The sequence below is a fragment of the Microtus pennsylvanicus genome, chromosome 5 (genome assembly GCF_037038515.1).
Source record: "Microtus pennsylvanicus isolate mMicPen1 chromosome 5, mMicPen1.hap1, whole genome shotgun sequence".
NCBI lineage: Eukaryota > Metazoa > Chordata > Mammalia > Rodentia > Cricetidae > Microtus > Microtus pennsylvanicus.
The window spans coordinates 108,916,957-108,935,002 of record NC_134583.1 but is presented as its reverse complement, the minus strand read 5'-3'; the positions used below and the strand labels follow the sequence as shown (position 1 = coordinate 108,935,002).

General features: G+C 46.0%; 1 protein-coding gene across 1 annotated transcript in view; it reads right to left on the bottom strand.

The window, feature by feature from the left end:
- Nucleotides 1-4,195: 4,195 nt before the first annotated feature.
- The window catches only part of Slc1a1 (solute carrier family 1 member 1), a 71,712-nt gene continuing 57,861 nt past the window's right edge, over nucleotides 4,196-18,046 (bottom strand). The window contains exons 7-12 of the mRNA XM_075973786.1: nucleotides 16,981-17,165; nucleotides 15,843-15,950; nucleotides 13,823-13,945; nucleotides 13,063-13,257; nucleotides 8,560-8,694; nucleotides 4,196-6,679 (exon numbers count right to left, since the gene is read on the bottom strand). Of these exons, the coding sequence (XP_075829901.1) occupies nucleotides 6,433-6,679; nucleotides 8,560-8,694; nucleotides 13,063-13,257; nucleotides 13,823-13,945; nucleotides 15,843-15,950; nucleotides 16,981-17,165 (993 nt within the window). The 3' untranslated portion in view covers nucleotides 4,196-6,432. The remainder of the gene's footprint in view (nucleotides 6,680-8,559; nucleotides 8,695-13,062; nucleotides 13,258-13,822; nucleotides 13,946-15,842; nucleotides 15,951-16,980; nucleotides 17,166-18,046) is intronic.

Sequence of the window (18,046 nt, the reverse complement as noted above, 5' to 3'; positions counted from 1 at the left end):
TGAGGGGGGGTGGGGAGAGGTCAAGTTAGGTTGCAAGATACGACCGGTCCCCTATTGGAGTTTCCATCCTTACTAGGGAACAAGATGTTCTAAGTGTGCTTCTCAGAAAGTATTGCAAGCTCTGTGGGTGGATTTGTGACTGTCAGCCACAGGGGGTTTGAAATAATGGTGTCTAGGAACTGGAGGGAGATGGATCAAGTAACACCCCCTCCAGACTCCCGTGAGTTACTCAGATTCTCCAAACACAAATCTAAAACAACAGAAGACTCCATGGTGGCACTTAGGAGTAGCAAATAATGACATCGATTGAAGTGAGGCTTGTACACTCAATCGCATTACTTTTTAACCAGGTTTCATATTAACTTAATAAAACAATGCAATATCTGAGCATGTGACAAAATGCTGTTATTTCTCTGTGTTCTAGGAGGTAAGAAACACTGGACACATCAGAAAGAAATTAGGGAGAAGGCATTTGTAGAGGACAATCACCTGTGTTTGGAGGAGAAATTGTCCCCTGGGGGCACTTTCTAATGTGTCTTCGATATTAGCCCTAAAGACTTTAGACTTTGTGCCTTGGGCACTAAGGTTTAGGGGTGGAAAAGTCAAGTACTTTCTAATGAGCTTGCTGCGAGTTTGGAAGTGGCTGGTTAAGCTTGGGGGTGGGAGGAAATCAAGAGGCAAATTATCTTAGTGGTGTTTCAAAGCATATGGGTGTGCGGTGGGGGCCCAGATCCGAATTCTCCAAGGGAACAGTGGGGCTGGCGGCCCTGGCTGGACTGTAAGGCAAGAGTGAAGTGTGTAATAATAGCGAAGCACTGGCCAGGAGATCAGCCCGCTGTCGGTAGATCTCAGGACATGGGCTCCTTCATCTCCTAACTCTCTGTTCTCCGTAAGGTGTGAGGCAAGAGGCACTCAGGGACTAGGAGGTCAAGTAAAGTCTTTTGGAAAAGGATTTTTTTTTCTTTTTGTAGTCTCTCTTTCAGCAGGAAAGCTAGAATAGGAAATACTCAGAATACTCGGGGCGGGGTACTGAGAAGAGAACAGGGTTCATATGCCCTGGAGGGCTGGCCTTTTTTTTTTTAATTTTTTTGAATCGCATTCTCATTATGAAGGTTTTGTTGTTGTAAACAGGATTTAGAGGATTTTCAGGTTCTACTATTCATGTCTAAAGGGCAAAAATCCTGGGCAGCGACTTCAGAATCAACATGGTCCACCCACGGGCTCCCACTGAAGCCCACAGCAGCAGGACTCAAATGACTGCGCTAACACAGAGGTGTACAACTCAGGTCTGTTGATGTCAAAGGCAGGAAGACCCATCACCACCCTATGACGGGGGCAAAGGGATGGTTCAGGAGAGACTTCTGGAAAAGGTCCTGAGGTTGGTGTGGAATAAGATCAGTTTCAAAGCCCAGTAGAGGTTGGAAATGGGATCTGAAGTTTGGTTGTGAGGCCAGGGCAGGCGGTAGCTGCTTACATCACGTGGTCATAGAGTCTTGGTCGTCAGCTGAGGAATGTGAGGGCAGGGGTGGGGGACAGCTTTCTGGGGGAATGGTACAGAGAGATGTCAGAATGATACAGAGCTTGTTCGCTCAGCCCTCGGTATTCAAGGGCCCGATGCATTTGGTAGAAGCGGAGACCATAAATCAAAAGCAGAAGGAGGGAAGCTTAGGAAGGAAGGTGTCAGGAAGTGCGGAGGAGGGGGACAGCGAGCTAGACAGACACAGGCTCATCAGTGGTGCTGAGTATTGTAGAAGACGAGGCCGAAGGCTGATGACTGGGCAAGCACCTGCTTGGATTTTGCTAACAGGGCCCTGGTTACCTTGGAGGTTTAGGAGAGCCGTGTGGGTGTGAGGCAGACTGCAGGGGATTAGGGCTTTAACCAGTGGGAGGAAACACAGAAGAAATGTGGAAGAAAAGAAAAAAAAGGAACCAGGCTCCAGTTTCTGTTCTGGTATCTGCCTGCCCGTCTCTGATTTTGTAACAGATAGCCCTTCTGTATAAATTTGATTGAATGACTTAAAGGGGATTCGGGTGGGGGGATATGGTATTGATGACATCAAGTCAGCCATAAGGAAGGGAGGCCATGATACATAAATTATCCACAGCCAGAATGGGAAAGCGGGGATGGAAGATTTGAATAAGGAAATTTGTTTGGAGCAAATTAAATGACATTAGAATGCACAAACAACACTGAAAGAAGAAGCTGGATGCTGTCCTGCAGCCTGCCTCAGCTTTGCGGGCATCTTGAAGCTTTGTAAATGGATAGCTGGGAGAAGACTTGGAATCATGGGTGTATCCTAGAGGGGCAAACTTGGGCGACTACCTTCGGTAGGCCAATTTCCTGGTTTGGAAAATGGCAATAGGAATGTTAAAAAAAAATACATGTAAAATACTTGGTGTTAGAAAGGCTCTTATTAATGTATTTAAATCACTTTATTCAGGCATGATTGTCATGCAGAAAACTGTAACTATTCAATGTGTAGAACTTCAGGTTATACACCTGTACAGGCGTCCCTGTCACCATCTCCAAAGCAAGCTTCCCTTTCCTCTTCCCTCCCCCTCCCCCCTTTCCTCTCCCTCCCTCCTTTCCTCTCCCTCCCTCCTTTCTTCCATGCTAAGAACCCTCTTAGCAGAACTGTAAATATTGCAATGCAATATTTCTAATTACAGACATTATGCTATAAAGCAGATCTCGACAATGGTTCTTAAATGTCTTGAAATATCTGGGTCACCCAAGACTTAAGTTAAAATGAATCATCTGCCCCACTTCTGTTCCTTATGTGACCTTGGGAAATTGTCTTAATCTTTTGTGCTGAATTTGTTTGTTTGTTTGTTTGTTTGTTTGTTTGTTTGGAGAGGGCTAGCATCTTGGATTACTAGAAAGGATCACCAAGGTGAGAGGGTACTAGAGTTGTGTGCCCACCTGTAACGAGTCTTTTTCTGTCCCACCAGCTAGTTCCCAAGTAACGACAGAGACATATTAATTATGAAAGCTTGGCCTATAGCTTAGGCTTGTCACTAGCTCTTATAACTTAATTAAACCACTTATATTAATCTACATTCTATCACGAGGCGTTACCTCTCTTCCATCTTGTACCTCCTATTTTTTTTCTGTTTCTCTGAGGTCTCCCATGTGCCTGGATTATCTCCTATTTCTTCTCTATGTCGGAAGGCCTGCCTATGCCTCCTGCTTAGCTCCTGGCCATTCAACTCTCTATTTAACCAATTACAGCAATACTTCTTCACACAGTGTACAAATAGCCCCCAACACCCACCAGTTATGTGTCTCTTGTGCTTTCTTGCTGTGCAATTACGATTTGCAGAATGTCAGTGTGGATATTCTGCCACAGAGGGAGGGTTCTTAACCACCTGCAAAGCCACCATTCCTTCTGCCCCTCTCCTGCTCAGCAGGTCACACTATTTCCCATGGTGACCTAAGAACAGAAGTGGATTTTTAATAGCCCAGAGAGCTTAGAGAAAATTAAAGCCATCCGTTGGTATTGGTAATGACACTCTCTTTTGGGAGACGGCTCACATCATGTGCTGGGCCTCGGCTCAGCTGCACCAGCTATCCCAAACTTTGTTCTAAGGAGTTGTGCTGTTGGGAATGTCTCCAGCCCCACACTGTACTCAAGACTCTGCCCTATATTCCTGTGCCTAAAGCAACTGGCATTCTTACGCTGTGCTTCTTCAGTGGGACCCAGGAATCTGTCTATTCCTTTGACATCTGTCACACAAATGAGTCCTGTTCTGCAGAACTTGCTCATAACTGGGGTACTGAGGTAGGAGCATGCCATCCCATTCAAGGGCACTTCAAATCCCGTCATTGGTAATCCCATCTCAGAGGGCAGGACTGGCTCTTCAGTGAACCAAGTCATCATGCTCTTTGAGATACGGCTGGCTGTCTTCCTGGATAGTAGTTTCTAGCAAATTTCTATTTTCATTTCAGCCCACAAAATATGAGCTCAACTGTCATAATGGGTCTGCCTTTCAGCCTTGTAATCCTCACTGGTAAGCACGAAGGATCAGTATGTTTTCCTCAAGTCCTGACCTGTCATGCTCAGATGATAAAAGGTTTTCAAACCAATCTTCTGTGGTCTTAAAGCCAATAACGATAGAGCTTTTTGCATTAGCCGACATTTTCCCTTCCCACACCTACCCAGGTAAATAAAAGACTAGATAAGAGGCTGGAAGATAAGGGGACAAAGTGTGAGAAATGTTTATTGAGAAGGAAATGGAACATGTCCTCTTTCATGAGCACAGTGTGTTAAGTGGCTTGTTACAAGGGTGACCCCAGTGAATTTGGGAACAGCTCTGCCAACTCTAGTGTCACTAATGAGGGCCACCTGATAAGAGCCATTAACTCCTAAATAAAGTATTCATTCAACTTCATTTAGATTTACATCCTATAAAGAATACCGACATTTGTACTTCCAATTTCAGAGTCATTGGCCACTGTGATGTTTAGTCGGTAATTTAGTGTCATTTTCTGGTAGCTTTCAGGTGCAAGTGGCCAACACCGAGCATTCATTTACTCCCCCCCCCCCCCCGCTATCTTTGGCACAATTTCTGACTTCGTAAATATAAAAGCACAGGTTTAAGGTGGCTAATGATACTACTGAAACACTGTTGATAAGAATCTATCTCCGTGTGAACTACAAGTTTTTGTTGAGCTTTATTTACAAGATGGGGGCAGAAGTGTAGATTTTTAATAAGCTATCTTCAGAAATGAGCAGGAGAAAGACAAGCAGAGGATTCGAAGCAGCAAGGCCAAGATTCTCTGAAAGATCCTTTCCGAAGGAGGAGGCAGAAGGAAATGGAAGTGTTTTCCCTGAACCACTGGTACCAGTAGCTCATGGCCTGGGTTTATTCTGTAAGAATACATATAGAGCTGGGCATGATGGCACACACCTTTCAGCCCCATACTAGGGAGGCAGAGGCAGGAGGATCTCTATGAGTTGGGCCAACCTAATCTACATCGCGAGTTCCATGACAGCCAGTCCTATGTAGAGACCCTGTCTCAAAAAAAAAAAAAACAAATAGTAATATATATATACACAACGTGACTTATTCCACTTAGGCAGTCCATTTTAAAACACAACTTGGGTGATGGCTGGCCATTGTTGTTTCTGCCCTGGTGGGCAGAGAGAACCAAGGGCAGTGAGGTGGCAGCCTTGTGAAGTGGGCCTGAGTGTACTTGAAGAAGGAAGCCTTGAAGCCTTCTGTTTGGATCTGGGCACATCCAGCCTTTGGGAGAGCTGCCTTCATCAATGCATTTATTCAGTGCCTACAGGGGGCGCCTCCCCCGGAGGGAGCTTGAACCGGGAAGTTGTAAATGATGGGTTGTGCCACCATAGAGCTTCACCATGATACATTTCTGTTTTAGGGCTGAAACCTAGTAACCCAACAGCTTGAGTTCTCATCCCAGAGCTCCCGACAACGTTCTGGTGAACTCCCAACTACACCTCAGCTGGAATTGCAGGGTTTTTTTGTTTGTTTGTTTGTTTGGTTGGTTTTTTTTTGTTTTTTTTTGAGACAGAGTTTCTCTGCGTAACAGTCCTGGTTGTCCTAGAACTCTCTTTGTGGGCCAGGCTGGCCTTGAACTCACAGAGATCTGCTCGTGCTGGGATGAAAGGTGTGCACCAAGCTGCCTGGATTGGAATTGCAGTTTTGATTCAAGTACAAGGAGAACATCTTATTTCACATTGATAGTTCATTACTGATCTCTGTCTTGCAAATTATATGAAAATAATAAATATACACACATATACATATAGTTCTATACCGAACACTGGCTAGACAGCTACCAGCATCCCAATACAGTACATGGAATAAAAAACCCTCTCCCTTCCCCTAAATCCCACAACTATCTTAAAACTATTATTGCGGAACTATGCTGATCTTTTTTTTTTTTTAAGAGTAGGCTAAAAGTGGCTGAAGATGAGGTCAAAATGGAAAATTTGGCACTTTAATTCGGTGGGTCTGTTGAGATGCATCGTAATCTATAAAAAGTGAGACGGCAGAGGAAGTCACACCAATAGAAAGCCTGAGTAAAAATTTGTAGCCAATAATAATATTGTTTAAAAACCCCAAACACCGGTCTATGTACGAGAAAGCAATTTCTCTTCCAGGTCCATTACCTAGTGCCAACCGTTAACTACTTCATATACTTCCAAACTTTGTTTTATAGAATTAGAAAATCCAGATAACACAATCTTCTTCATTTCCTTTCATTCTATCCCACCCCAAATCCCCAAACCCAGAGAACAAAGGCTCTAAACGCCAAATATAGAAAATAATCTGGAGGTCTGTTTATCAAACTAAATGTACAGTTGCCTCTTAGTGTTTCTCTCATTCCTTGATGTTGGAGTTTGCTAAGAGGTGGCTCCCGTGGAGGTGTCTGTCCTCATCCCAGCCATCTGAAGCTGGCCTCTAGAACTGTGAGGTCTGGGTGAATGAGATGGTATCGGATTTGTCCACTGCAAAACCACCGTTGACATAGGACTTCTTGGTGTCTGAGTCTTCGTTATCGAGGATGGAGGATTCCAAGGCGAAGGGGTTTACGATGTTGACTTCAGATGAAACATCCATCTGCTCCAGCTCCTTCTTGGAGAGCTTCTCCACGATGCCAGTTCCAAATGCATCACCCAGAACGTTCACCATAGTCCTGAACCGGTCCCTGGCAAAGAGACAGGACAGTCAGAATGGGCCCAGATTTCATCTTTCTTCACTGATGTATGGAGAAAGAAAAGGTTCTGATGAGTTCAGTTAAGATTTAGGGCAATGCAGAATGCTGTCCTCCTGGCTGGCCAAATGCCTCACTAGCCTGGGGCAGAGGTGGCTCCCAAAGGAACAGAATTAGAAAATGGGCTCTACTTGGTCCATGCTCCCAGACAGTAGCAATGACCTCTCAGTTTCCAGAAATTCCCTCCTTTCTTCCCAAATAAGAATGGGGTCTCCAGAGATACACGGAGGACACGAAGGATGACTCAGAACTCAGTAAGGCTTCGAGCTCTGACTTCTGTTTTGTGGCTTTCCTTGGTATCATGCACTGGAATTATGGGCTCTCTCTCCAAATATTTGGTTGGGGCGTATGGTATCAAATATGTGGGCCTCAGGTGTCCCTGGTGTACTCCTAACTTTACCAAATAAGGTTACTCCATGAACAACCCAGCAAAGACATGGAAAAACATGGCATCCAAAATATATAAGCCACTCCAGAAATAGATTCCTCTCTGATATACCTTCCATTTGTCTTAATCCCTGGTAGACCAGAGAAGAGGCCAGTAGCAGGAAAGCCTATAGTGAAGACCTACAGAGGAAGTGCCCATTTTGATACTGAGTATCTGGCATGAGGACTGTGACCATGGGCACACTCGTGAGGTGACACCGTGAGAACAATGACTGCATCCTCAGAAGGATGCCCTTCTAAGAGGCATAGTGCCACAGACTACTGGTCCAGCGTCCTTACATCCTGTAGTCTGGAGCTTCCTCTTATCCTGGCAGTAAGAGTCACTGATTCTAGGAAAAGCCAAGGGTTCAAGTCAGCCCGGTTTCTTCCTTTACCTGAGATGCCCATTTCTGTGCAGTGGTCACAGCTTCCAGGCCAGGTACAAGCTTGGAACCTCCACAGCATGACTGCTTCCCTTTCTCCAATCTTAGCTCCTATAAAACTGTACAACCCTGGTGCTCTCTAATCTGAAACAAGGTTTAATATGGAGCTGTACTTACTCAAATGGCCGGGGCAGAGCCACACCTTGGTACCGGAAAGCAGATGTATCGAAAACAAAGCCAGGGACCAGGCTGCTCCACTTTCAGTTTTGGGCATCAAGGAGGCATGTTTTCACCCAGATACTCCGTGGATGGGGTATGTGTGTATGAGACAGGAGAGAGCTGTCTGTGCCTAAGTGGTGTGACTCATTGCCATAATAGTAGAACTTTCCTATGTTAAACCTTTACTGAACTGCCAGGCGTACCTCCAGATACTCGGCTTATATGAACCCATTTGGTCTCTACAACAAGCCAACTGAGGTAGGCATAACTTTTCTCATAAATAATGCAGTTGGGCCTCAGAGGGGGTTAAAGATCATGCTCAAGATCCCAAACCCAGTAAGATACCCGGTGAGGATTTAAACAGAGGCATATGCTAAACCTTTGCTCTTGTCACCAGCCCAGAGGATTCCAAGACACCAGGACAGGTGCAGGGATTTTGAAGCAGCTGGTGCTGTGTTTACTTGGGGCTGGATACGTGGGGTGGCTATGGGGGCTCGCCCCGCCCCTTCACTATATTGTCTCGTTATTTAAGCTTGTCTCCTAACCTTAAGTGTCACCAGATACACCATGAACTGATGGAGCTCACTGGCTTTTGAGAACCTTTCCGAAGTGATGAGGAGTTAAGTTTAAGCATTTTATCAGATGGTTTCACCAAAAGGAAATGAAAGCAGCGACAGATGGCTCATTAGGCAATGTCAGGAGAAATGCAGGGCGCGACAAAGAGTCTGCGTGGCTGGGAAGCCGCCGGCCCAACCAGCTGAGGCAGGGGTATTCAGTCCAACTCACAGGAGCCAGTCCACAGCGATGATGAGGGTGACATCCTCAGCAGGTAGGCCTACCGCACTCAGCACGATCACCATGGTCACCATGCCAGCCTGGGGCACGCCAGCAGCTCCAATGCTGGCAGCGGTGGCTGTGATACTGTAGCCAAAACAAAATGGCAGGAAAGGGTTAGATCTGTCTTTCTCTCAGCAAGGCCTCAGGCCTGACACAGGCTTCCGTGGCTGTTACTGTTCTGCTCCTATAGTGGACAGCTACCACTTACTTGTTAACCAGTTCTAACTCATGTGTATCTATTAATCTGCCTACAATCCATCCATCATACATATATATTATCATAATATATATGTATATATAGATAAAACACACACATATATACATATATATCATATGATGGGAGCTGCTGGGGCTTCAGAGGAGCAGGATGTCACGGCAACAGGAGAGCATTTGGCAGATCACCCTAAAGCAAGGAAGTATAGAATCACAGCCAGTGACATCAAAACCGCGGCAGACTTACTCAGGGTAGTCGGGATTTACCCTCAGGAGCTTTTGTGCAAGGCTTTATTTACCTATCCAATGCCCCCATCCTGAGCGTCAGATCCCTCTCACTGGTGGCCTTCCTCCTTCAGTCTCTACTGCTCGATCATTTACAGAACCCTCAGTATGTGCCAGGGACTTCTGCTGCCTGGAAAGGGGAGTAGAGGGACCCTGGAGTATCTGATGGTCAAGGATGTCTGAGGTGACGGTAGAAGGTAGAGCCGTGGTTAAGCAGCTTTTATGTAATTTTCCGATACCACAAGACTCTCGCCTTCTTCAAGAACACCTGCTCTGGGCATTGAATTGAGACACTGTGTGACTCCATCCAAGGTACAAATGTTCCTGAAGACATTCCAGCAGATGCACTTTGTGCAAAAGGAGGATTCTGGACTCCAGCGTAGGTAGCCGGAGAAGCTTCATTACCACGTATCAGACAAGCTCTCCCCTGAGCACACAGAACAAGGCACGGGGATTTTTTCTCCTGGCAATGTGCAGTCTCTCACCAGCAGTATGTTTATTTTAATTGGGTCATTCTGGAGAAATGAGGGCTCACAGGGCCCCGAAAGGACTTTGAACTGACACCCACCGTGGTTTCTGGAACTGTGACCTCACCCTCAGGCTAAAGTGCCATTCCCAGATGCGGGTGGGCTGAAAACTAGTGATCTTCAACTAGCTGAAGCCTGGATCTAGTGGCAAATACTTTTCCCTCTGGCTCCCAAAGGTCTCCGAATTCTCAGAAAACAGATTCTGCTGCCCGTTCATCTGCCTGGTGCTGTGTTCTAGAGGCTGCTCACTGGCCAAATGCTAGCGAGGATTTTTGCCAAGTATGTGTTCCTTTAGTGGCCATGGCTACCGGTTTACAGTGACTTAAAGAGTTTTAGAGCTGTACCAAAATCTCTACGAGTTTTAGGCTTACATCATCCATCAGGGCTGTCCTTCCTAAGTCCTCTTTGGAAAATCCAACTTTATTTCAATGCTGGTTGAAAAAAAATTAAACAATGCATCAGTGAGTTTTCTTTGTCAGAATAGATAAGTGCCCAGGCTCATTGATCCCCACTGGGAGCCTCAACATGTCATGGTTAGCCATGTCCTTACAAGCTTGAAGCTGGGCTTCAGAATCCATTCAGCCTGCCCTTGAGTCTTGACCTTGATCACACAACTTCTGTCATTTGACAGCCTTTGGTGTGACCTTCAGAACATTGTTTATCTTCAGATAAGGAGAAATATATGAAAACCTATTAATCTGATCCGACATATCCTGCCTCAGCAAAAGGCTTTTCAGCTTCTGACATACAAGGTTCTCTCCTAGCATGCAGGCACAGTGGGACTGGCGCTGGGCTGTGACATAGTGTGGACACAGGTTTCGGAGTTAGACACAGCTGGCCACGTTCCTGGTTTGGCCCATTTATGATGAGCGTTTTCTTCAGCAAGGGGTTTCTCTGAATCTCAATTCCTTGCCTGGATTTGGGAGGTTGGATGTCTGCAGGGCTTTTATGTAGATGAAGCTCTGTAATGATCAAGATGGTACCTGGGCAGCGAACTGAAAATGCTTTTGCTTTTCTGCTAGAATCAGTACACATGGCCCTCTGAGTGCAGCAGGCACTACTCAGAGCTGGTTGAGCATCCTGAGGGACCAGGAGTCCAGAAAGCCGGGCAGCAAAGCGCTGGGTTGATTAAGGTGCTACAAAGGTGCTTTCCCATAAACATTTAAAATGACTGGCTCCCTTCTCCCTCTTTAAGAAAAAGACTTGATGTCTGTGCTGCAGGAAGGGACATCTGCTATTGACTTTTAAATAAAGGGAGGGACTCTGATGGTGGGAATCAGTCAGCTTTTTCTTTCTTTGTCTGAATTACCCAGTCCATGGCAACAGCCCAAACCAGCCTATCCTGAGAAAGAGAGGGAACTAATCCCACCCTCAAACAGGTGAAAGTTTTGGCTCTGCTAGGAAAACTCAGATTCTGACTTCTGGATTCTCTCTCCTACTGGGGGAGCCTGTCTCTTTGTGTGCTGTGGTGTGTGTGTGTGTGTTTGCTTTCAATAAAGCCTGGCTGAGTGCTGAGACCTTGCTTGTCCTGCCTTTTTACCACTGAAACCAGCAGAGAAGATGACTCTCCCTGCAGCCCTCGTCAGCCTCACCACGATGACATCAACACCTATTCTGGAAATCCAATGGGCTAGTGGCTACAAAATGCAGTCCTAGGACACAACAATGCCATATCTACCACCTCCTCGGTATTCATTTGCCTCGAACTCTTTTTGGCATCAGACTTTGAACCATTTCAGTCCTTAAAAATAAACCACTTGTCTCTAGGTTTCCACAATGCTCCTGGTTTCCTCCCATCTCCCACTGTCCCCTCTCCCTCTCTTTTTCTTCCTCCTACCTACCTCTAATAGAATTCTCTGAGACCTTGCCCTCAGTTTCCTCTTCTCTACAAACTCTTCCTGAATAATGTCACCTATTCCTAACAGGTGGGGACTCACCGTGAAGCCATCAAGACCTCATAAACATCCTCTTGATATGTTTGAATAAATCGTAGGCACTATTATTTCCTCCACTTACAGATGAGAAAACAATGTTTCAAGAACGCAGACAGCTTGTCCAGGGTTATGGTTATAACTGTCACAGTGTTACTGATTCAGACACAGACTCCTGACTTGTCACCCATGGGTCTTATGGCCACTGTTAAGTGGCTGACCCTGACTTTTGGTCTATATTCTCAATCATATCTACATTTGAAATTAAAAAAATCTAATGTTTTAAATTTTTATTTACTTTTTGGTTCTTTGAGACAGGGTTTCCCTATATAGCTCTGGCTGTCCTAAAACTTCCTCTGTAGACCAGGCTGGCCTCAAACTCAGAGATCCACCTGCCTCTGCCTCCTGAATGCTGGGATTAGAGGCAAGCACCACCACTGCCTGGTTTAATTAATTTCTATTATCATTGTGTGTGTGTTTGCACGTACACATGTGAATAATTGCATATGAGTACAGGCATCTATGAAGGGCAGAGGCACTGGATGCCCTAGAACTAAATTTCTAGCAGTCTTGAGCTACTAACTTCTTGGGTCCTCTGGAAGGGCAGTTCTCTTAACTACTGAGTTTTCACTCCAGTCACCTAGAATTCTTTTTTATTTTTCATTATTTATTTATTTATTTGCTTGATTCTTTGAGACACGGTTTCTCTGTAGCTTTGGAGCCTGTCCTGAAACTAGCCCGAATCAAATGGTGGCCCTTTGGTAGTCAAACTCAGAGGTGTGCCCAGTGTATGTCTTGATATAGGATGTTTAGCGACTTGCTGATCTAGTTTGTGGTCCCTGCTCCCATCCAAGCTTCCCATCATACTACTAATTATCTCTTTAAAATGCAAATATATTCACGATACAATAAACTGGTATACTAGATCCTCCACACAAGGCTCTTATGGCCAAAGAATCCGGACTCTACCTAAGCTGTGAGATACTTCCGCTGTTCTGAGCTCTTAGCTTTTGTCTTTTTCCTCATTTAAGATTCACTTGTACTTCCCGACCCTCTAGGAATCCTTGTCTTTTTTTCCCAGGTACAGTTGATCCTTTCCTTACTGGGGCCATCCATGACACCCAGTCAATTTTCCATGAGAGTCCTATCACAGATCCAATTTTTATTTGGGTATCTTCTAACCCTCACCCACCAGGGACTTCTGTTAGAACAGGAGCAGATACTTATTTAACCTTGCGTCTTGGGTGTCTAGTCTGTGCCTGGCACTGTCTGGCCACCTACTGGTCACACTATGCTGAACAGAGAGATGCTTCAGCTTCCCAAATCCTGAAGCACGAATTGCGTATCCCATGAGTGTACCCCTTGTCTTCAAGATGAAACTTATAAACCAATAGAACATCCCATCTCCGGTCCTTCTTGGTCTGTCTTCCCGGAGCATGTTTACTTGAGGCATTCCAAGCAGCAGTGATGCAAGTCAGAGTCAGACCATGCCTCACCTGATGGTGATGATTTGCCCAACGCTCAAGTCCAAGCCATTCAGCTGTGCAATGAACACAGCCGCCACGGCTTCATAGAGCGCAGTGCCATCCATGTTGATGGTGGCACCAACAGGCAGCACGAATCTTGTGATCCTCTTGTCCACCTGGTTCTTCTCCTCTGCACAGCGGAAAGTAACCGGTAGGGTTGCTGAACTGTGGGATCAAGGGAAAAGAATTTAGGTCTAAAAATGCCAGGCCTCAGTCTCCACCCAAAAAGAATCCCTGTGTTCTAAAGAGTGAATCAAGAGCCCCAAGGCACGCTGGTAATTAAAAAATAATTATTCTTATTTTTATGTGTATGGGTGTTTTGCCTAAATGCATGTCTTTGTGTCTGGTGCCCTTGTAGGGCGGAAGAGCGTCTTGTAACCCTTGGAATTAGAGCTACAGATATTTGTGAGCCACTCTGTGGGTATTGGGACTTGAACCCAGGTCTTCTCCAGCCTTTATGCTGGTACTTTTGGCCAGTCCAGGAATCGGAAGGTGCTGTGCCTACCACTACTTCTAGTTACACTAGAATATTTCCTGGGTATCAGGCCACCGCAAGAGTGTAGGAAGTATTCAAAAGGCTGGAGAAATACATTCAAGGAGATGGACAGAGAATACAGGCGCCATCTCTCAACGGGGTCTATCCAAACCAGAAGCTGGAGTCATCTTCACCAAGTGACAAAAGCTGAGGAAGCATGGTCTGGAGGCTCCTCCAAGACACTCTTCTAGTTACCTGGAGGATATCATGAGAGCTGTCAGGAGAGCCTGTGCCATGCCCAGCGCAAATCGGAAAGGGTTCTTCCGCACGATTATGAAATAGATCAGGGGCAGTACTACAACACAGTGGATTGCAAGCCTGCAGACAAGAGGGAGAAAGTCTTAGCGCCGCTTCCTCAGACTTGAGCCCGGTTTTCAATCAGATTTTAAAATGATGACATCTTTAAAACTTTCATAAAGACCCAATGAGATGGGGATACTGACCGCGAAACCATGGCCCCATCCCACAGCTGGGGATGTCAAGGCTCGATCAGCAAATGAGACCCTTTGTCACAGTTGTCAGTGAATCATATAGCTGAACAGATTTCCCAGCTCACTGAGGGTCAAATCATCTCCATCTCTGTAAGCAACAATTCCTGCTCAGTGTGCCATGATGTTCCTCTCTGCTGCCTTCCACAGAATTCAATCTTCCTTCTTTCTCTGTTTCTCTGTTTCTCCCCTGTGGAATTTTTAAGCCCCCTTTAAATCTCAGGTAATTGTCCCTCCTTTCTACACCTTCCCTGGCTGAGCTGATCCTCCCTTCAAGGTCACATTTGTCCCCAACCTTGCTACCTCATTATAGCTCATCACAGCCCACCCCATCCTGTGTTCTGGACTAGGCTCAGGAATGGTGTCTACTATCTAAGAGGGAAGTCAGAGTTGCAATAAAGAGAAACTTATACTTTAGGTCTGGCCCTCATTTATTTGCTATTCCTGCCTTCCCAAAGTGCCTCACATAAGAATCTACAGGTTAATCTAAACAGGGCTGACTAAACAAGACCCGCCAGCAGACGGTGCAAACATGCAAGTGGCAAGCTGGCAGTTCAGTTAGACAAGATCAAATCATAAGCAGTGATTCCTACAAACAGGAACCCTGAGGGTTTGAGGAGAGAGTCCTCTTAGTCCGGAGAATCATGAGATCTTAGCTATAACGTTTAGGTGTCTGTTAGAAACATAAATAGAGCAAGAGACGAGAACTCAACAGAACCCCGTTATGAAAGGACTTATTATCCCAGACCTCAGAAAAATCACTGCGCATCCCACCCCGTGGTATTGACTCTCAGCAGCTCCAGTGCAGGGCTGTAGAAGGTAGAAGCCCCACCTCTCTGATCTCTGTGGTCTAGCAGTTCAACTCTGACCTTCCCACGGTAGGACCAGGCTGCTGCTGTCCGGTTGAAAAGCTGTGTTTCCGGCACACTGGGTTACCAACTAATACTGTGTTGTGGGAACTTGTCAGTGTAGCCAGGGTCTGAGAGGGAAGCTGATGGCTCGGGCTGGGGGTTTTTGCCCACGGAAAGCAAAGCAATGCCAGTTGCTCATTCTCTTGCTCCACATGTCTCAGTAGGTAGGACCGTTCTGTCCTTGGCAGGGTGTTTAGTGGCACCATTCATAACCTATGATATCTCTTCTGAAGGAGCCGACAGCTGCGTTATGAGAAATATGCAAGGGGCTCAACCCTGTCACCTTCCTATTTGTTTGATGGCTTCTGAAAGGTCTCAAACACTTACCAAATAGCCTGATAACCCTGGTGACACAAATCACAGCAGTAGCTACCGGGCCAGCAAGAACATCAGAACCAAAACCAGTCCTACATGCTTGAGATGGAATTTATTTAGGTCCTTCTAATTTCTTTCAGCCTTGGGGTATGTGGGTGGCATTCTTTCCTGCTTGATTAGTTTACATTCTAAAGGAAGGAGAGGGCAGCAGCCAGCCCCAAGAGCCTACAAATGAGTTTTTCTCTTGTTTTAAACCCAACCAACAGAGACAATGGCAAAGTCTGGTCCAGGCTGTTCTGCCAGGAGCTGGCAATTAGCACAGCATGATCCACCTACGATACAGCTGTTAAAGGGCAACCTTGATGCTCTCTTAGCTCCAAACCGCATCTTTCTCCCCCGCACACGGGAGAAAAGCCATCTAACCAGCTACACCCTGGCCTTTCTACAGCAGCCCCATTGCATCTGCAGGGAATTCTGTTTCTTCTCTTCAGTCGGACATACCCACTCAGGACAGTGGCCATGTAAAGGCCCAACTTGCGGAATATTTCCCAGTCTTCAACTTCAATGATCTTCCCAGCAATTAGGAACAAAATGCCAATGGGCATGTAACTAGAAAGCAAGCACAAGAAAGACACAACTGAGTCCTCGGAGCGTTTCTCGGACAGGTTGCCGGGGAGGGAAGAAGACAGCGCGGGACTGCTCAGTGCGCATGCTCACGCCACTGGGAGGCCGGCAATGAGGAAGCCAAGCATTCAGCTTCAAGCCCAGCATGCACTGCTGTCCCCAGTGTCTGCGTGCTCCACCCCCAATGAAGGGCAGCCGGTCAGAAAGTGTACTACAAAAGCACACACGCCCTAGTGACGATCATATCTGCTCATCGCATATGAGCGAAATCTCCCCAGCTATGATCGTCTTGCTTCTCAGGTGTCATCAGTAGAGGCGATAGTAGCCGTAGTGTTGTGACCACAGTGGCTCCATGTGGAGCTCTATCTAGCTAGGTCTTATGCCTGGGAAGCTTTTCCCTGGCATTATTCCCCTAGCCCTGGGGTAGGTTTTACTGTCTTTATCTAACAGGCAAGGAAGCTGAGGTTTCGGTGGGATTAAGTGACTTCCTTGGCTGTTATCACCGGCTATTTTGCTTTCACTTTCTATTATTTGGATTATAAAATGCTGAACCAATTCCACACAAGCTAGGGCAGGGAACAGTGGTCCAGGAAAGCTGAACTTTAGGGCATCTCAGAGACGGACAGACAGGTGGTATCACGGGATGCTGGAAGACAGTTTTCTTGTACAGATGGGCTGATACCCAAGCTAGCACACTTGTGATATTTTGAATTTCATTTCTGCACAGGGCCTAAAAAGAAAAGCACCTTGTTTTCATACACCCCAGGAACTTTCTCAGATCCCTTCCGACAGGAATACTGGGTAGCTCCAGGCCTCTGAGGGAAGAGACAATGGCTGACGGACTTCAGGGCCTGTCAATTCCCGAGGAAGGTGTGAAATTAGCTAAGTCGCCAGTCTTGATCTTAAATGTCTGCCTTCTCTAGCAAGGGCTGGCTGAGGAAGGGAAGCCTCTTCCTCCCAGCTCTGAGAAGGTGTTATCAGGGGAAGCAAACCCGTGTCAGTCGGCGCTGCTCACCACATGATGATCTGGACGATTTTCATGGTAGCCTCATTCAACGCGTTGAAGAAATCCACGAGGATCTGCCCCCTTTCTCCCATCTTTCCAATGACAAGTCCGAAGACGAGGCAAAAGATTATCAAGCCGAGGACATTGATGCCATCTGAGTACTGGCCCACGATTTTGTATTCCTTTGTCTGGTTCTGTGGATCAAAACAATGAGAATCCACTGAAGCATTCTGGGAACCAGAGGTATAATGACAACGAAGGAAGCCTACACATGAAGCGCTCCGTCCCCTCCACTGAAGTTTATGGGGTTGTTGTTTCTTTCTTTTTTAACAAGCCCATCTGTGAACATGTCTTTTGAAAAATTCCAGTGCTGAATGTTGTGAATTTTTATGAATTTTAGGATCAGGGCATTTTCCAGGGTTAACCACTAACTACATTTGGAGATTTCTTTTTAAAAGGTAGAAATTAATAATGCAAGAACTACACGGTGTTTACCAGCATGAACATTTGGAGGACGTTATACCATCTGCTCCTTCCTGAGAACGAAGCTGAGGGACATTCATCACTGCCTTCAGTCTGAGGTTACGGGTGGGATTTTAAAGACATAAAAACTAGCCAGACGTCTGATGCTATGAATCACTTCTTTATTCTGAGCAAAAGATAGCATGCGGTTTACTAACAGAACATAATCTGTGTGGGGCAGAGCAGGACTATAAAGAATTGTGCTGATGAGCCACCGGGGTACCTGTCATTTCTTATTCACAACAGAACAAATGTTTATGGTGCCGGTAGAGTGTTCCAACGGCACAGGCTACAGCACAAGGTCTTAAAATGTCGCTGGAGACACAGGATGAGCTGTGAGAAACCTGAGCCAATACTGAGATGGTGTTAGTATCTTAACCGCACAGCCATAGTATGAGTTACAAGAGTCACACAGAAACTAGGACATGAATGCTGTCTGTGAGGTTAAGGAAAGCTAAGTGAGGCATGGGTACCTGTCTTAGGGTTTCTATTACCGTGAAGAAACATCATGACCACCACAGATCTTATTAAAGAAAGCATTTCACTGAGGTGG